Source organism: Thamnophis sirtalis, unplaced genomic scaffold, assembly GCF_051295495.1.
Source record: "Thamnophis sirtalis isolate CommonGarterSnake01/CBP01778 unplaced genomic scaffold, rThaSir2_p1.2 scaffold_8, whole genome shotgun sequence".
Lineage (NCBI taxonomy): Eukaryota > Metazoa > Chordata > Lepidosauria > Squamata > Natricidae > Thamnophis > Thamnophis sirtalis.
In genome coordinates this window covers 50,592,886-50,613,748 of record NW_028261388.1, presented here as the reverse complement: position 1 = coordinate 50,613,748, position 20,863 = coordinate 50,592,886, and the positions used below count along the sequence as shown (strand labels likewise).

The 20,863-nt window shown below is 37.0% G+C and overlaps 1 protein-coding gene across 1 annotated transcript in view; it reads right to left on the bottom strand.

Moving 5' to 3' along the window:
* The window catches only part of LOC106546638 (trifunctional purine biosynthetic protein adenosine-3), a 30,495-nt gene extending 9,861 nt beyond the window's left edge, over positions 1-20,634 (bottom strand). Inside the window, exons 1-15 of the mRNA XM_014063550.2 lie at positions 20,490-20,634; positions 15,568-15,663; positions 14,125-14,299; positions 12,898-13,009; positions 11,756-11,833; positions 10,649-10,774; positions 9,458-9,545; positions 8,675-8,760; positions 8,124-8,292; positions 7,576-7,807; positions 6,316-6,410; positions 3,979-4,088; positions 2,738-2,945; positions 1,292-1,543; positions 896-1,048 (exon numbers count right to left, since the gene is read on the bottom strand). Of these exons, the coding sequence (XP_013919025.2) occupies positions 896-1,048; positions 1,292-1,543; positions 2,738-2,945; positions 3,979-4,088; positions 6,316-6,410; positions 7,576-7,807; positions 8,124-8,292; positions 8,675-8,760; positions 9,458-9,545; positions 10,649-10,774; positions 11,756-11,833; positions 12,898-13,009; positions 14,125-14,299; positions 15,568-15,663; positions 20,490-20,634 (2,125 nt within the window). The remainder of the gene's footprint in view (positions 1-895; positions 1,049-1,291; positions 1,544-2,737; positions 2,946-3,978; positions 4,089-6,315; positions 6,411-7,575; positions 7,808-8,123; positions 8,293-8,674; positions 8,761-9,457; positions 9,546-10,648; positions 10,775-11,755; positions 11,834-12,897; positions 13,010-14,124; positions 14,300-15,567; positions 15,664-20,489) is intronic.
* Between the last annotated feature and the right edge of the window lie 229 nt (positions 20,635-20,863).

The window sequence follows — 20,863 nt, the reverse complement described above, 5'->3', positions numbered from 1 at the left end:
TTGCAATGCAAAATGCTAGTCTCCAGTACCATCTTTATTTCAAAAAGTATCTAGTCATCACCTTATAAGCTTTTTCAGAAAATAAAAATGATGGGTACACTTGTTTGAAACTAAACCATACTACTAGAAGAAAAGCCAAAGACAAGCAGAAGAAATCCAGATGACAGGAAGTAAAAAATAGACAATGTTAAATCATCAATTTATCAAATTGCTATCTTCTTTGGCATCCATTTTGTGAATTGGTAATCTTTCCACAACCACTTGGAAGAGTACCAATAAAATGTTCTCAAAATTCCAAATGTGCTTACCAGCCCCTCAAAGTTGGAGATTCCTACACAGGCTTTTCCTGTTAATTCCTTGACCAGAAATTAAAATCAAGCAATTGATTTTTGATATGACAAGAATCCCAAGGATCTATTCTTATATCCTTAGATTCCTATTATCTTTGAATAGTGTAGAAAATCTTGGAATTGATAGCATAAGAGACACTGAAACTCATTTCCTATGGTTTTCCTCTTCCATCCTTTCTTTCATGAATTTTCCACATTCCAGATTTTTTCTTTTCTATTCCACCAAGTTTATTGTACAATATATTATACATTATACAATCTATTTAGACAACACATTATATTACATATGTCCAACAGAGGATATGTCTACATTTATTCTTTAGCAAATATTTTTCACTGTCTTATCAGACATGAAAATATTTTAAAACATTTAGCCTCAAACTATAGTTGGTAAAACACTCTAAGCAGTGGTGGAATTCAGCCAGTTCTATCTGGTCCATCACATCCCATTTTTAATGCTCTGTGCATGCGCGCACGCTCACATTTGCAAACCAGTAGCAAAGGTAAGTTGATTTCACCCCTGACTCCAAGCCTTTTCTACTTACCCAAAACAATGCTAAAGTGTTCAGGAAGGATCTGTGAAAAACCTCCCAACAATCCTCCATCAGCAATATGGATAAAGGCTTTCACATTTCCCGAACGAAGGACAGGAAGGAGGGCTCTGCTATAGATTTTGGTTGGAGTTAGCAACTGATCTCCTGTTAAAATACAAGGAAATTAATTTTAAGAAATAAAAGATAACTCTTTTGTTTACTAAGGAAACAAATTAAATTAAATTCTTAATCTCAAAATGTTCTAGAGATGATCTTCAACATTTAACAGAAGGTATGCAATTAATACAATAAAACTATATAACAGTATTCATGCACAATGCTTAGTAACAAAACATTATTTCTTTCCAAGAAAAATGTGGAATAAAAAAGTGGCAGGTGTTTACATGCCTAAAGTATGGTTGCCATATCCACCAGGAACCGGAGAAAAATAGTGTAGGGATGATGTTAAAAAAATCTTTCTCACAAGATCAAATCCTTGGTGATGAAGCCCTGAAGAAGCTATTCCAATCACAATATCTTCACTGACAATGTTCCCTTGCCGAGGAAACTTCATGCCTCGCTCCACAGCACCAACCGCAAAGCCAACCAGATTGCATTCTTCAGCTGCACAAGTGGCAGGCATTTCATTGACTTCTCTTCCTGGGAAAAAGAGAGAAATCAAATGCATTGCATCCCAAGAAAGTCTAGAAACATCTTTCCATTGAAATCCAGTTTAAAATAAATGTTGTCTGACTTCTGATTTTATATGACCAACAACAAAAAGTACTATACTGATAAAGGCCAGCAAAAGCACACACAAATGAATAAATTGGAGGAATACTTCCAAAACCCATACACATGTGCATGCAATAGTTACAGTAATTGTATACCAAATTATATATTAAGATTTGTCCAGTTTTAGCCACCCCATTAGTCTTAAACTGATAATCTAAATGTATACAATCAGTCCTAAACTGATAATCTAGGTGTATATCTCTCTCTGTAGGACAGAAGTTGTATGCACTCTGAGTACAACACTAGGAGGTTACCAAATTAGTAGTACCTCATAGTTTCAAAACACCATTCTTTTTCTTTGTAAAAGAAAAAAGCAAGCTACATTCTTGTTAATCTCTATTTGTGGAATGTGGAAACAATTTGTGTATGTGTGTGTGTGTGTGTGTTTCTTAATTAGGACATCTGCCCATGTGAATTTTGCCCTACACCAGAAGTACATTCACACCAGAAGATGAATGATTGTATTTGGTTGTATTATATTGTATGTGGGGTGCTAGAGCTTGGCAGAACCTAAACACAGGCCATTTTTCTAATGGCCAAAATGTCTACATCACCCCTCTTCTTAGGTTCTACACTATACAATTATAGAATTATTATCTATAATAGCTTCTCCAAAAGCTATCCTTTTCCTGTGGCTTGCCTATAAACCTTCTATATAATGCCTCTCCTTTTCTCTTTGTTCAGTTGCTGTAGCAGTGGGCAACCATGGTTAAAAATATTGACAGGCTTGATTGCAATAATGCCAAACATTTTATCATAACATAAGAAGAATTATGCCTTTGTGGCTAGGAAGTTCCCCATTGTATGAACTGCTGGTTTGTCTGGCTGGTTTGCAAATGGACAAGTGTGCATAACATGTACTGAAAATGTGCAGAAGAGGGGCAGTAGCTGTCTGAATGAGAGCAAGAATTTTCTTATTCCACAAGAAAAAGACACTGCTTAGGTGACGTTCCTTTTGGCCCTGCATTGTCTCAGTGTTTCAAGCTCAGCAGAAATGAAGTTCTTTCTCAGGGATTAGGGAATGGAAGTAGCTAAAAACTGATTTAAAAGTGCTCATACCAAGGTAGGTGCATCCTGCCAGTTTACAAGCTTCAGCTATCCCATCTGATATAGCCTGAGTGAGCTGAGCCACAGCAGCGTCCAGTTTCCCAAATGCAAAATGGCCATGGAAGAAGAGAGGTTCAGCTCCTTGAACCAGCAGGCCATTGACGCACATAGCCACCAAGTCCTGACCAATCATGTCATGCTTATTGCACAACTGGGCAATCTGTAATAAGACATACAAATTAGCCACATATTGTAATGAAAATAGTTCTTCATACAAAATATTATTTCAATGCATTTTTATGGATCCAAAAACTCAGCTGAAAACCATCCAGTATTGTTTGGCCACTAGAAAGCTTCCATCAGTGCAGCAGAAGAGTTGGAAGGGATAATTTGTGATAAAATAAATCTGCTCAATCACAAAAGGGGTTGGGATTTTCAGTAATTCAGGATGATAAACAATTATAAGTAATAAATACAGTAAAATACAGTATAATCAATTGTATGAATTTTGCAGAATCAGACCAGTTATCTTCCTAGCAATCTAATAAAAGTCACACACAAAAAACCTTTGAGAAAGGGAAACAAATAGCTAAAAAAAACTCCACATTCCTACATAAATTGCATTTAGTACAGTGGTGGGTTCTGGATCCCATTGCAACCAGTATGCTGCGATGGGGCTGGTCGTCCACTCGGGCACGCGTGCTATGCACGCATGCGCACCCATCGCCCTGCAATGCTCCAGCTGCTCGGTGGAGGTTGCACAGGCATCGTACACTGTGCGCACACAAATGGCCCAGTTGGCTTAAAAGCAGGTAAGGAATGTGGATGGGCGGATAGGCCCACCAAAACACCGTTCTGGTACGGTGGCTGCTGCTCCCAGCTGCCACCGGTATGCCCGTACTGGGGCATATCGGCTGGAACCCACCACTGATTTAGTGCAACCTTAATGTTTGAAGATATTTTGTCCAGCAAGATTATATCATCAATCCAGGAAAAAGGAAATAGAACGGGGAAAAGACAAAGGGGCTTTATTGAAATTATAGGGGATAACTATATAAAGTAGACAGACCGCACACTGTCAGCATGATAAGTGTAGAAAAATATAAACAGACATTCAAAATAAACAAGTGATTTTTGTCTTTATGAGCCAGCCATTTTCTTCTCAATGGACTAAGGAAAGCCCTTTTTATAAAATCACAAAGTTATGTACAAGCAGTTTCGTCCGCTTTAAAGATGGATGTACCTCTGTTTACCTTAAGTTTTGTCCCAATGCTTTTAGCATGTGATACTAAAATTGGATCACGATAACCAGAGGCTTTCAAATCAAAGAAGGCAGGAATGATCCCATCATGCCCAGGGCAACCTGCAACCCATAAAAGTGTAAGATATTATGTACCATAATATTGCTTAGGAAAACTTAGAACATCACTATTCTCCATTTCAATTCAACATGTTTCTAGGAGGATGAGGACATAGTGAAGGAGCATTCTCTAAGTTGTCATATTAGATTCACATATGCTCAGGGATCATTTTGTACTGCATAATTTGGTGTAACAGGCATAAGCTGCAATATGTGCTGTATAGGAATTAATACAATTACCCAGAAAAAAAACTTTATTCATGGTAACCAAGAATCCAGGTGCTCTCAATAACAAAATGGCCACTGTTATCACAGGTATTGGCAAATAAGATTATAGGTCCATACTTAAACTATGAACTGTATGTGGCATCACATAAGAGATTTCTCTCTCTTTCTCTCCATCCCTCTCCCTCCCCTCTCATGACTATTAAGTGAATCTGGCTTCCCCACTGACTTTGCTTGTCAGAAAGTTGCAAAATATGATCACATGACCCTGGAACACTGCAACAATCACTAATAAGCCAAGCATCACATGACCATGAGGATGCCACAACGATTTTAAGTGTTAAAAAAAAGTCATAAATCACTTTTTTCAATGCTGTTGTAATTTTCAATGGTCACTAAATGAACTGTTGTAAGTTAAGGACTTACCTGTATTCACTGAAACAATTCCAATTAGTCACACATTATTGGTATAAAAACTAATTTTCTTTGTGGCAAATACTACTGAAAATATGCATTTACAAACCGCCACTTTAGCCTCTTTTTTGTTTGAGATTATAGCAAGTATGAAACACACAGTGATGCTAATTGCTAATAGTCTTGCTAATAGAAGATGAAAGCTGAGCAGCAGGTAATCCAACAGCTGTTTCTATATTCTATTCAATAACTACAATAAGTAGAACAATCCAATTATGTTTGCAATTCTACCAAAGAAACTATGCCAGCTCTGTCAATACCCGCTAGTGAGAAAACAACTGTAAACAAAATAACAGAGAGTGGTGGAAGCAATTTCCACCTGTTTTCATTATGAGTATTCTACAACATTGCACTTTATCAAGGTTGCGTATATGAAAATGGTAAATGGAGATCCCAAAGGTGTTTTTTTTTCCAACGTCTTCCAAAAAGGCTCCACACACATTTGCACTACTGAGGTGACTCTGAAGACATAGGTAAACCTCCATGTGACCTCAATGATTCTCTAAAACATGAGTGTCAAACTCAAGTTGCCGTTACATGATAATTCGTGACTTTTTCCCTTTGCAGAGCTGGGGTGGGAGTGGCTTGCATGTGACGGATCTAGCCCACAGGCCACCCCTGCTCTACAAGAAGGCAAATGACCAGATGTCTGCAAGGAGTATAAATCCTTCCATTCCCCACCATCCAGTCAGAGCTGAAGAAGCTTCTTGGATGAGAAGCGAAACATCTTAAAGGAAAAAACAAGATGCCTCTTGAAAAAAAATACCTTTGAGACAACCATGACCTGGATGGCTGAGAATCTCCATAGACAATAAGGGGAGATGCACCCAATTAAGTACAGTACATGTTAATGGATTCATATTACTTGAACTTGATTCCTTGATGATTCTACTAATTAAAAGTATACCTAGATATAACTACATTTTCCAAAGGAAAACACATTTGCTTTTAAATGATACACTGATGGGTAACATAGGAGGTCATCTTGGAAAAGACATTCCTTCTGCTGTGCATAAGAAAATGGGAATGATTATTATGAACTTGTTCTTGGCATATGTAATATGTAAGACTGATTATATGCCACTATGTAATTTTCAACTCCAAACGACCACATGAATTTTCTCCATGACTATCTGTCCTTTACCTGGTCTTTCAGGTCTTCCAACTGTGCACTCATTGCCAAAATAGAATTAATCCAACTGGCTGCTTGGTTTAAATACATTCAGGCCTATTATCCAATTAACCAGAAATCTCAGTTTATTATTAAACAGTCCTATGAGAGAATGGAAAACCTCCTCTGCTGCTGTTATTGACTCATGAAAATCACAACAAGTTATTTACAAAAATAATAATGACGAGATGAAATGTGTGTAAATAAAAATCGCTCTTGTGTAAAGACCTAGAGAAGAATATCCAAGCTAGTGAAAACAATCCAGGAAACTTTTGCAATGGGTTGTTTGGTTCACCGTCAACAAAAAACTTATTTTAATTCCAAGTTCATTGAGAATTCTTCCATTTGTCTTTCCCTTACCTAGCTTGGTACCCCTTGCAGTGGATAACACAGATGAATGATCCAAGATACTGCATGCTATGGAATCTGAAATTCTATCTTCATGAGATGGGGACCTCAATCAGAAATAAATTCAGTTGTAATTAATAAAGCAGGCTTTTGCAGGACTCATAACAGGAGACTACATTGCAGTAAATATTAAACACCACTTTGATTGCTGTTGCTGTCAAATGAATTACATCCTGAGAAACAGTGAAAAAGTTCTGCATAAAAACATAACAAACTTAATACTCCCTACCCTTGAAACTATTGGCAAACTATTTTTGTTCAATGCTGTATCTAGAGAAGAGAATATTTGTATCTCAGCACAGCTCAGGGTTGAATTGTGAGGTTTCTGGTGCTCTCTGAGCTTGGTTGTTTTCCTGCAGACATTTAATTACCCAACTAGGTAACATCATCAGAAGCTCAGACAGCAGCAACGACTTCTCAATGATATATGTTAATAAGTGATAATGTCAATCGTATTATATTTCATTAATTGGAATTGCTTAATAGTTGTTGCTTATTTAATGAATTATATTTATTAAATATTATAATGGTTTTTAATAGAATTGTTGATTTTATGATTTGAAATGAACTCGTATTAAGTATGTACAGGTAGACCTTCACCTAAGACCACATTTGGACCCAGAATCTCAGTTGCTTAGTGGTCATTAAGTGAGACGCCACATGAATGCTTTGCTCAATTGCTGCAGAGCATGTAAAAAGATTCAATACAGTTCTATTCCATCATTGACTTCTATGTATGTAATCCACCAAGAAATCAAAACTGTCTCAGTTTCAATGTTGTCTTGAGTTAAGATGCTACCACATGTTCCAATATTTGCTGAAGAAACACAAATATGCTTATTGTGGCAATTAGCTAAATTGATATTATTCCTCTGAACAGTTTTTCATATCTTTAATATGTACTAATGAAATAATATAAATGATTAGAACCATTATAAACCATGTTCATGGACATGGATATAGTTTTTGTTTTTTAGGTGTTATGAAATATAAATGTATTTTTATATTATTTTATTATGTTAAGTTTATATTATTTTTTATTATGTTACCTTTGTGAGCCACCCAGAATCACTGAGAGTGTAGGTAGCTATATAAATTTTCTTAAATAAAATAAAAATAAATACATTCCAAGAAACAGCTCCCATTTTTGTTTAAGATACTGATTGCAAGAAAATCCTAGGAAAAGTAAGTTATTTTCCATTGTTCACATACACAAACGGCCTGAAGAATGCAATAGTTTGATGGCTAGTTTCTTTTCCATAGGTTGCACCCTGGATAGAAATGACTGCTAGTCCTTTGTAAATATCTTCAAGGGCTGACATGAAGTCCTGCTTGACAGCTGTTACTGTAAGGATTCGGTTCCCATTACTCAACACTTTGCCTTCCTTTATTACTGTAGCTCCATGAAAGATTTCAAGGCCTAACTCTTTAGCCTGAAGAAGCCCTAAACAAATTAAAAGGAAAATTGGTATTATTTTTCTCACAATATTTTCTACAAATAGTTCTATTGTGCTACAGTTATATGGATAGCTCTCATACTCTGTGATGACTGACAGATAACTTTTCTACTAACGAAAAATCTTCCATTTAATTATTTGTTTCTATTTAGAGACTCTTGAAAAAGGACAAACTTAGGAAATAATTAAGAAAGTTACATCTCAGAGGGAGTTCTAAGATGCTATTCTTTGAGTAAACATGATTATCATCAAATATCAGAAGAAAAGACTGAGATATAAAATACATAAAAATAACAAACTTACCAGTGATTTCCATGCTTTTTTTATGACCTTGCAGATAGCTGCCATTTTCTATGGAAACTGACACAGCAGAACAATTATCCGACCAAGCCAATATAGAATTGCAGAGTTGGCCAGCAACTGCAGCTTGGATAATGGCATAAAGATCACTCTTAAGAAGTTGAAGAATTATCTACAAAATTATGTAAAAAATCAAATACAAGTACTGTAGTAGTTCTAACTTCAGAATTCAGCTTTGCTGTTTTTTTCTTTTCCCAAATGCTATATTTGTGGCTGTCTACTGAACCTGTGTAAGCACTGACATAAAGAATGATATTTTCAGGGAACATGGCAAACTAGGAAAGCAATGGAAATTCCCATTGGGCTCTATAAAAGAAAATATACCAGTATAATCTAGAAGCTAAAGCAGCATCTCCTTTGTTAGTTCACAACACTAATGCAGCATTATCAGCCTTAATGTACAAAGCATTAGACAACAAAACACAACAGAAAGTAATCTAGTCCAAAACATTATTGTTTTAGTGTTTCATTGGGATTATGTACCTCTCCTTTACCTGGCATTGTAGGTCCCCAAAATGACAGCCAACACTTAACACTTTCACACCATCTTTAGTAAGCATTAATTCTACTTGCAGCACACCTACATGGGGGGAAAAGGCAAAATAATGAATTTCTTAAAGCAGAATATATTTTCTGTCTTTTTTGCCTGTGGATTTAGGGTTTGTATTCTTAATCAGGAACCCTCACCCATCAGTTTTGTTCTCAAATCAATCTTTACCTGGAGCATGTAACATTACATTTCATAGAATAACATTTGAAGCAATCTTTTGCTAACAAAGAAAATCAACTGGTGTAGATTTCTAGGGGCTCCCCAGAAACAAGACAATCACCCAGAGTTATATCCAGGGTGTCAGAACTAGACCAGATAACTCTGTGGAAAACTGAACTATTCCTCATAAGCTTCTTTAGAGGCATTCAATTAAGCACATCAAGCAGCTGGACAGGATTCACAACTTCTCTCAGCTCTCAGGCTTTGCACAGGAGGCCAAGTCATTCTCCAGTCAGGAGCTGTTTCCACTTTAATATTTTATTATTTATTTTATCATTTAAAAGAGCAGAATTCTACTTACCCAAGTAAAATGTGGCTGTTTTCTCCTTCATTTTCTTGTTATGCCTGAACTGAGAATAGTAAGATTTGGAAGAACTAAGAAGCCACATGCAAGATTTTAGTGGGGTAGGATAGTTGCAACCCTAAGACTATATTTTGTGCATAACTAATCTACTGCACAATCAACAATTCCTTTTTTGAAAAATGAAAAATAAATATAGCCCCTTACCTGCATATGACATACCTTCTTGCTTCATACCTTCAAGAATGTGTTGAAGGAGTGTGCTTTTAATTTTTTCCAGAAGAACTTCAGAAACCTAGTAAGTCAGGGAAACAAACACATTGAGGAATCTCTATTTTACATTCTCTTCAATAGCAAGTCACAAACACAAGCACTCAGTTTGCTACAACAGCACATCTTATAAATACGCATTGCAACCTAAACAGAAGTAAGGGCATACTTTAGAAGTCAAGATGCCATTGATTACTGATACTTATGAATCATTCAATACTGTCAATGTATATGTGTGTATCTGTCAGGGGTGGGTTCCTGCCAGTTCTAACCTCTTCTATAGAAGAGGTTCCACAAATCTACAGTGATGTTTAGAATCAGTTCCAGCTCCCTCCCCCTGCCCTTCTGCACATCATCAAGATGAAGTGCGAGAGGAGGGATTCTGGGAGTTGAAGTCCACAAGTCTTAAAGCTGTCAAGTTTGAACACCCCTGGGTTTTTTTTCTAAAAGGTTAGAGGTGCAAGGGTCTTGTAACGTGACAGCTTTAAGACTTGCCTGCTTCAAATGCAGGAGTTTCTGAGCTAACATTTTGGTTGCTAAGCAAGAGCGTTGTTAAGTGAGTTTCACCACATTTTACAAGTTGGCCACGCCCACCCAGTCACATGGCTGGCAAACCACTCCCACCCAGTCACATGGCCAGCAAGCCACTCCCACAAAGCAGGCCACACCTACAGAAGAGGTTCTAAAAAATTTTGAAACCCATCACTGGTATCTGTATACATCGTGTGGGTGAGTTGGGTGAGTATGGCTATGGCTGTGTTTAGAAGTGCAACTTTTATATTCTAACCAAACACAGAACTTCTGATTCTCTCCTGCCAGGCAGAAATATCCCTATCCTTGTGTTCCAAGGATAAACATGTGCATTGTATATATGTGCTAAAATACAATGTCCTTGTTCTTTGGTGCCAGAGGTTCCATATTTTAACAAAGTGCAAAACCTTCCGTGCACTACGTCTTTGTTTTTTTACAGAAAGGAAGCCACCAATATCACTGAACTTTTAAAAAAGATAAAGTTGAATGATTGTTTACACAGGTAGCCCACTAGAGTAACCAAATGTTTCCTTATTTACTTAATATATAAGCCTTTTTGGCATCTTTCAGTAAGATCATGGACTAAATATGATGCACCTTAGAAAAAGGGGCAAAGGCTCCTATTCCAACAATGCTTGGACTCTGATGGTCATTCAGCAGCTGCTTCTGGACCCGAACTGGTGGCATGGGAATAAAAGTGGTTCCATCAACAAAGCATAAATACTGGAAGGAGAGCAAAAGAGACTGGATTATATATACGGTAAATTAAATCCATGTTTTTATTGTATTTATATTTCAATTAACATATACTAGACCTGCAAGCTGTTCACCAAGCCTTTCCAGCTATACTCTAACTTTTTAATTTAAGGTTGTTTCACAACAGGGAGGTTAACATTATCCCTACAACTATCTACGCCTCTCTGTTTTTCTTCCTCTTCTTTTCCAAATCTACAAACCTTCATTTTTCCTTACTTTGAACTCCATGAATGTGAAGATGAGAAAGGACCAATGCAAGAAAACACATTTCTATGACTCCTTATCCAGAAGCCTTTTAAAATTACGGTATATTTTTTCTGGCTTTTAATAATAATTTAAAATGAAATGCTTGAAAATGTTAAACCTCAGCCCTACCGTATTTTTAAAACTTCAATTACCCTAAAAGGTTTGGATGCATGCATTCACTATCAGCCCCCTCCCCACATATACATACAATGGTTTTAGGCCACATGCTAAGGCTTAGAGAATGAATGCCTTGTGTAGTCTTTGCACTTGTTTCTTTTTTTAAAAATGCTGACAATTCTCTTTGTACAGCAATTGCCACAAACAACTACATTAAAACTTGTTCTATAAAGGACTCTTTCTTTAAGCATTTGTTGGATTAGTTAAAATATTTGTGTATTCTCCAGAAACGTATGCAATTATTTTATCCATAGCAGTGACCACCTAAACTGATTGACTAGCATAGGATTACTCAGAGAACAGAATGAGAATTTAAATCCAAATATGTCAATCCAACAAATTAACTATATCTGAACTTCTACAATTAATAATATTTACTACTACTGTCATGCTCAACACTTTTCTAAGCACTATGCTAGTTTTATTTTTGAAGTTAAGAATCACACTAGAGTATGTAATCAGGGTAAAAAGCAGCCCAAGCAAACAATGGTAATTCTGACCCAAATATTTAATGAAACAACCTACTGAAAATTCTTCCCCTTTAAGAAGTTCTTCAATGATAACTGTCTCAGAGGAGTCTCCGGAATGACAACACATGAGGTCCTGCATTATAATTAGAATAGCCACTGGTCAAATCTTTTTTCTTTTCTTTTCATCTTTCCTTTTTTTTTAAATGAGAAACTATCTTTACAGCATTTCCAATATCAATACCATTTCACTTTTTACATATAAAATTTTTTATAGAGCATATTCTACTCATGGGTAATACAAGTCAAATCCTTAATAATCTCTTCTCTTATATGACCCCAATTAATTATAGAATTAAAGTCCAACCACTGCTCAATGTGCCTTAAGGTAAGCATAGTATCATATGGGGGACTATCAGCATACCTGCATATATAATAGCTACTGTATTACATTGGAAAGTTAGGCCCCAAAATGGCAAGTGGAATCAGTGTTTTGAATAATGGTCTATCTATAGACAAAAATACCAGCCAGGGATTATTATTATTTTTGCCTATTCTTCCAATTTTGTTTTGTTTTGTTTTTAAAAAAACCTCGGAATTCCTTGCAGTAATAGAAAAGCTACAAGTTTTGTTCCTGAGATGGAAGCTTCCTTTAGGCAGAAACTATTTTCTACAGAAGAGTTTTATAGGCGATTTTGTCTACATTCTCTTATAAACACTTGGTATTTATAAACACTTGTGTTTATGGATGCATAACTAATTAAATTGAGTATCACTGTTAGAAAGATGTTTAATTTTAACCATATCATAGATAAGCTTTTCTCTTTGTCAGTACTATTTTATTAGAATATTTGTATCCTATTTTGGATTACGTAAGTCAATGGTCAGAAGAAAACACACTGAAAACAAAGAAACATTTAGCAGAGATGTGACTCTGCATTTATAATAAATATACAGAAAAGAAAGCACACACCATAAATGTAGTTTATAATCAATTTTGGCCCACTGATTCAATAATTCACTTTAATATATTGCAACTTCACTTATTGAATTCTGTAAGCTTACTATTATAAAGCAATTATAAACCGAAATGAAACATTCGGGGTTCAATTATTGTCTGAAGTCATAATGCGATTTATGTATTTTCTTAGTATTACGTACGAATACAGGAAACACTTTTACATAGAAATGTAAAGTCACCTGAAGAATATCTTGTGCTGCCTTGGAGGCATCTGTTCGGTTGGATGCAAGAACTATTTTTTTTCTAGGACCAAAACTACTAGGTTTTATCACCAATGGAGGAAAATCTGCGCTTTAAAATAAGATACACATTAGAAGAAAATATACAGTATATGATCTAAGATCTCCTCTTGTAAAACTACAGACTGGAAAACTATATAATAGAATCAAGTACCAACATTATACAAGGACTCTTACAATTCTGATCAGTATCATGTAATGCTTCAATAAGGCTGAATATGGATAGTACAGTCTTGAAGGTAGACGAGTAGAGGCCTCAGGATCCAATCTGGGATTACAATTATCACAATTATTCCTAGACTTCCTCTTGAGAAACCTAATAAATTACCTCTAAAGTTGCTGAAAAAAAAGAACTTCATTTTTTTTTCTAGCCTCATCAACATCTTCTGCCTCTGTTTTGAAAGATGGAAGTCTTAATTTTATTACTGGTAGCTTATGGAGGCTTGGTTAAACTGCCTCATATGAGACTCAAATGTTGACTGACATCTGGCATGAGGTGATCATTGTGCACGCAGGCTAGAATTCTCAATGTTTTTACAAAATGATTGTAGTAATGTATTAATGTCAACATATTTTTGACTGTTTACATTGCTTCTAAGACTTTTTCTATATTATTTTATCAAGGAATAATAGTACTATTTTCTTTTCACTTTATAATAATCATGTTGACACATAAAACTATACTTGTGCAATCTGACTCTTTTATCTATTTAAAAGTCAAGCTTTTAGCTTCTAACCTGCATGGACTGGCCATTCATAGTGAACCTCCAGAACTGGGGTGGGGTGGGGGGTAGAACTTCCTCAGAGATGTGGCAAAAGAAACTGATCAAGAAGGAAGAAAGACTGGTGTGAGGTGTGCTCCCTCACTACTGCAGATCATGATAATAGTCTCTTTCCTCTAATGTTTCCTTCTGGTGTGTCATCAGAAAGAATTATCTTTGTGGTTAAATTTATCTTTTTAACCAATGAAAACAGATTTTGGCAAATATGTTTCAGTAATGTTATATAAGTTATTTCATACTATTAGGCATAAAAAAGAGGAAACATCCTTCATATATAGAGTCTTAAATGCTTGTAAAGTCCTCCTGTATCAAATTATCTGATGGGAAACACAATCATTGCTTAAGAACAGGTAGTCTAAATACTTGAAAGAAAATAAGTATTTACCTGTTAATAAAAGCACATGCTTCTTTAGGATTTGAAAAGGCTTTCCATCTTGCTGTGGGAATTCCATGCTGATCAAGAAAGATGTTAGTGAAATATCTATTTGTTCCCAACTCGGCTGCCTTGGCTGTTGGGCCAAAACACTGAATTCCAGCTGCTACCAAGTCATCAACAATTCCTAGTAATGAAATACTGAAAGGCTCAGATAAAATTGCTTATGTAATTGAACGTAATATTAGTGTACTGTCCCAGAAGAAAGAGCATTTAAAAAGGTACATCATTGCCATGAAAAGGGAAGCATTTAGAATATAATGAGGTTGTTGGAAATATTATATTGTTAGCCCATTTTTAAAGACAACATTATTAGTCATCAGAAGCTATATGAATATTCATTAATATACATGTTAATGGTTCCAAGAATGGAATGCAGACTCAATGAAATTTAGGATTTGCTTATCAGTCTCTAATACATTTGGGGCATGAATCTAAGAAGTACCGTAGATGGCTGAATGACAGTTATCAGGACCCTGTCCACTTCTTCAAGCCCAGCAGGATCAAACTGCTGGATAGATAACCAAATAAGACTGTTGCCAGTTACGTTGCCTGGACCCAAACCAGGTGGCATTCAAATTGGAAGGAATGTGAGAAATTTTGCCTGCAAATTCTTCCCTACAACTTTGTATGAAATCACCTTAAAGAAGGCCACCAGTTGGCTATCTGCAGATAGTCAAAAAGGATTGGAAAGTATTGTCACTTTGCTGCTTTTACAGCACCAAGTGTAAGCTATAAGTGTAGGCCTTAATTATAGCAGGTTTTATCCTGCTTAGTTGAGTTTGTCCTTTGTCCTCCTGCTGTGCTCTATATGTCTCTTATTTTATCTCCTTCAATTCATCCATGAACCACTGGGAATGACAGGATCTGTGAGAGGGGAGAAGTCACAGGGAGATGATTTGATCCAATGATGTGCACTAGGCCCATGGCTGTCATGGTGGCCATTAACTTCTGAGCATCTCAGAAGTTAATGGGAAGGCAAATTCAAGATAGAAGATACTTTGTATTATCAGTTAAATTAAATTATAGATTACCAATTATTAAAAGATACTGTCGGCCTAATCCATATTTTTTCCTTAGTTTTTGTAGAAAAAAGATGTGGGAAAACACAGGAAGGCTGCAAAAGTAAGATAATATTATGTGGATTCCCTGTAAATTTGACAAATGAGGAATGGTAATTGCATGACAAAAACGTCATCTGAAAACTTCCTTATACTTTGTAACAGCAAATTACAGTACTGCAAACCATTATCAAATCTTTAGATTGCCATTCAATCATGATATATCAACACTGAACACCTTGTCCAGAATTATACATCATTCTACAGCCCAAGACTGGGGCATTAATTTTAATCTAAGTTCAAATACTCAGGTTGTAGGATGTTCAGAGCTTACCAGCAGCAAGTAAAGTTTCTGGTCCAGCAATCACACACCCAATGTTATGATCTTTGCAGAACTGGGAGAGGATAGTATGGTTGCTAATTAAAACACCTGAAATAAGATAATAAAAACACATAATTTAAGATCCAGATGCTAAATATGAGAATTGTGCTCCCAACAGAAGCAGAAAAAAATCATGCAGTTAATGAAAATAATAATTTCAAAAATGTATATAAAGGATTGGCTGAAGAAATCTCATATGTGAGGGGCAGTTTCAATTTTTTTTACAACATGCTAAGTTTGGTTGGTTTTAGTACTGATTAGTTTTTATGCAGCTTCTTGGGTTATGCAAACTCAACTTGTTTTGATTCAGGACTTCCAGAGAACATGGCTAAGTGAACACACGCACAGGGAGAGATCTCCGAAGGATTTTTCCCTGGCGTGTTGCTCTTCTGCCTTCTAACTGAAGGGATTGATATCCCATCAGTTTTTATGACCCACTCAGTTAGGGTGAGAGTGTGTTGAAGAACTTTCCCTGGGGACCCTTCAATACAGCTATAAGCTGGCAGATTGCTTTTGGAGTTGAACTCCAAAGCTCTCTGCATGCCAAAAGGTGGGAGGGGAGCTGCAATCTATTTTTTGGGGGGGGGGAGGGGGTTAAGAAGTCATTATTTTTGGAATTTCACATTTCAAAATGACAGTAAGTTGTGCCTTCCTTATCTTAATCACCTTCAAGGACTATTAGTCCATCTCAAGTCAATTTAAAAGACACCCTTTCCAGCAACAGCCTGTTATACCTTTTTGAAGACCTGTGCCATTTTAGGAATTTCTTTTTGTCTTGTTGAAAGAAATGTCAGCTCCTTTGAGTGAAACCAAACTGCCAATGTAGTAGCATTTGTTCAGATCCTGCAACTGTCTTAGTAAGTGTGCCAGGGCGTACCACCTGCAACCCACCACTGGTATGTATGTATGTATGTGTTGAAAGAAATGTCCTTCTGGGTTCAGCTTCAAGTGGGGAAAAAGACACTGGAGACATGGAGGCTGCTTGGAAAGATGGTTTATTGGTGGACAGGACCACATGGCTTGAATCCTGAACAGAAAAGGTGATCACATGTTTCAATGTTGGGTGGAGAAGAAGAGAAGGGGGCCGAGGAAAGGGCTTGCTGGGCTTTTTATAATCTGTTCAGCCCCAACTCTCTGTTTCCTGTGTAAGAAATGTATTGATTGGTTGTCAGACTCCCTTGGGGCCATGCAGGGGCAACTCTCTAGGCTGTGTTTTGAATCCAGGTTTGGTTGAAATCTCAGATGCCATGTGGTGAGTGGGTAAAGGCTAATCATGCCTTAATCCCATTACCCTGGAGCTGAAGGGGAGAACGCTTTATTATGTAAAGGGACTGTCTTGGGCATCTTAATGGCCCATTGACAAGGGAGGGGGCAGGGAGCTGCAGGGAGCTATTCTGTCTTTAAAACATGTTTCTTCCTTTTCAAATCCGGGGAAATGTAGTATTCTGTCTTTTCAATATATCCTAGGATATTTCATTTTTCTGGGAGAGGACTGGGTGATAACTTCCTACAGTCTTAAAGAACAAGGAAGAAGCCTGCTAAGACAAGCAAAATAAAAAAGTGGGCCGAGAGGGGGGGGGGAGTTGCCGGAGAAAGATAAAGATTGAAAGCTGTGATTTTAGTTTACTATTGTAGTAACTGATTTTCTCAGCTGTGGGTGGCTAAAATCTTCTGATTCTGATTAAAAGAGGAACCCAAGCATCTCAAAGTACTTCTGAGATGCAAATATGTGGAGAATGTTACCAATTGCCGAGGTTACTTCACAGGTAGCTGAAAATGCAGAAGAGTTTATCATGGCTTCAGAAGAGCGGGATATTAACTTTCATTTTCGTCCTCATTACTATGGTTCAAATGTAAACACAAATGAAAGAAGAGCTTCGAGAAAATAGACAAATTTGGGACTTTTTCTTTAAGGACATTAACAAGGTTAAGGATCTCGTGATAAAAGGAAAGGACTACAAGTCTTTGATACTTCCAGAGAAGAAAATGATTTTACTCCATGAAAATAAGCTGGAAGGAGTGATTTAAACTTAACGAGTTAACTGGAATTAGGATGCATTTTTCTCTGCTTGATATGTGCAACTGAAAGAAAGGTTTAATCCAAAATTTGAAAATGTATTTTTTTACATATGTAGGAAGTTAGCACCCACCCCCTCCTAGAAAAATGAAATATCCTGGGAAATATTAAAAAGGCATAATATTATATTTCCATGGATCAGAAATGGAGAAACATGTTTTTAGGCAGGAAACAGACTCACTCTTAATAGCCCTCACCTTCTCAATGGGCCATTAGGGGCCCTGAGCTACTTTACTCTACATAACAAAGTTAGGATTAACCTACAGAAACTCACCACATGGCATCTGGGAACTCAAACAAACCTGAACTCAAAACACAATCTAGAGAGTTACCCCTGCATGGCACCATGGGAGTCTGACAACCAATCAGAATGCATTTCTTACACAGGAACAGGAAACAAAGAGGTGGGGCAGAATATAAGAATATAAAAAATCCAGCAAATTCCCTTTTTCTCTCTCTTTTCTTTTTCACCCAACATCTTGAAGCATGTGATCACCTTTTCTGTTCAGGACCTCAAGCCATGGGATCCTGTCCACCATTAAACCATCTTTCCAAGCAGCCACCATGTTTCCATTGTCTTTTTCCCCACTTGGAGCTAAACCCAGAAGGACATTTCTTCCAACACATACATACATACATATCGGTGGTGGGTTGCAGACGGTACGCCCTGGTATGGGCGTACCGGTGCCTGCCCGGAGCACCGGGTACCGTTCCGGTACGGTGCTCTGGAGGGCCCACCTGCTCGCCCGTCATCCTTACCTGTCTTTATACTCTTCGGGGCTTCCACGCATGTGTATAGTGTATACAATACCTGCACGACACTCCACCAAGCAGCTGGAGCATCACAGAGGCTCGCGAAGTCATCGCTGGAGAATAGGATGCATGTGCATGCTGTGCATGTGTTGTGCACATTCATGTGGAGGATGCCGGGCCCGTTGCAACTGTATCAGTTACAACGGGATCCGGAACCCACCACTGATACATACATACATACATACATACATACATACATACATACACATACATACATACATACATTAAACCCCTCCTATCCTTACATGAAACACAAACCCCCAACCAATCAGAACACACCTCCACCCAATCAGAACACACCACCACCCAATCAGGACACAGCCAAGCTCCCACCCAATCAGTTCAAACCCCCACTGGCAGTTAAAAGGAAGACACAACCGAGATCTCACATTGCCCATGGAAGCACCAAGCCTGAAGAAGCCTGAAGATGACGAATGAGACTTCGTCGAAACGTCGCCAAGACATCTCCAATTTTACGCAGGAGAAAACCAGAATAACTAGAGACCTACATACTAACACCCGCGAAAACCTCAGAAAACATACATACATACATACATACTGCTTACGTAACTTATAAAGTAGGTAAAAGCTATTGAAAATGTATTTGAGAGTACCTGTATTAAGAGAAAGTAAAAGAAAATGAGTTTAAAGAAAAACTCTGTATGTTAAAAGGGATGTTTATAAAAGAAAAAAATATTCTATAAGGGTAGTTTGGAGGGAAGGAGGGAGCTAAATGGATTATTGAAGTTTAAATCTTGTATGTTAAAGTTAAAGAATAAAATGTATAAGAAAGTTTTGACTTTAAAAAAGTGCCTTTTTGTTTTTAAAAAGTTTAGTACTTTGAAGGGAATAAGGAGGGGGAAAGATTCCCCCCTTTTTCTTTTTTTTTAGGCCAAATAACTTGAAAGAATACAATAAATTTGGTAAATAAAAATAGTGATAGTTCATAAGGATTACTAGCTGTAAATAGAAACACAGATTATTTCCATAGCAAGGAAGATGAAGTAGGAATGGTTCAATTGATTACTCGTTTAAAGAAGAAAATATGTTCTTATTTGCATATCACTTCTGGAATTTGTGCTTGTGAAGCAAAAAATGAAACTTTGATCTTGGTTTTGATGATTAGAAAGATTTGGTATCATAGAAATGGCTAGTTATATATTAATGTATAAAAGCAAAAAGTTGTGGCTGGAGTGTGTTATCTTGTACTGTGCTAGGAAGGGTTGGAAGGATTTTCTTTCTTTTTTTCTTCCCCCTTGTATTTCACACACCCCTTTTCCCCATCTCCTTTATCGCCCTTTATGTCCTATTTTCTTCTTCTTTTTTGTATTTTATATAATAAAATTAAAATGTTGAAAGGTAAGTTTTTATTCAATGTATTGTACAGATCCAGAAAATTGGGTTAATTCATTAACCTAACTCAATTGACTCTATGACTCTAGCTACTTTCTCTTTCCATTTAATTCATATTAAATAGTTTTCTCTGTGTAATCACAAATCAAATGCATTATCCTAAACATTTATTTTTGTATAATATGTAAGGTGACCAGTTTTTCAGATTGGTAAAGAGGGACACCATTGACCAGGGGGGGGGGAGCTAGGCCGCGGCGGTTACTGCCAGCCTGCGGCCTCCCTAGGGACGTCTGGTCACCTTAATTATACACATCCTCTCTCTCTCTATCCATCCATCTGTCTGTCTGTCTATCTGCCTGCCTATCTAGTTATGGTATCCCTCTCCCTCTTTCCCCCTTTCTTTCTCCATCCATCTATCTGCCTGCCTACCTATCTCTCTCTCTTTCTCTCTATCCACCCGTCTATCTGCCTGCCCCCCCCCTCTCTCCTCTCTCTCTCTCCTCTCTCTCTCCATCTCCCTCCCTCATCTCATTATCATCTATATGTGGTACAATGGTTTGGGGAGGTATTCTGGATTTTTCTCCCGGGGGGCATTTAAATATATTAATGCATTGTCAGATAATCTTTTTACCTGAATTAGACATTTTCCCATCATTGGCTGTTCCGGCATTTCCTGGTGCAACCAGTACTTGTTTTAGGTGTGGAGATTGTGCCAGTTTCCAAGCCAATGCATGTTCTCTGCCTCCTCTGCCAATCACAAGCACTCGGTCAGCCATTCTCTTATTCCAGCAAGATGATAGATTGTGATTACTGATTTAAGACTGCATCAAAAAGGAGAATCAGTTTAAAATTTATTTGGATAATGTCATACTAGTGACAAGCAATAGAAAAACAGTGGAAATCGTCCTGACTTATCTATAATTTAAAGCATGTTAAATGTAGTAACTGCAAAAGAATTGGCTAAAGAATTAAATTATAATAAAAGGCAATCAAACTAATGAAAAT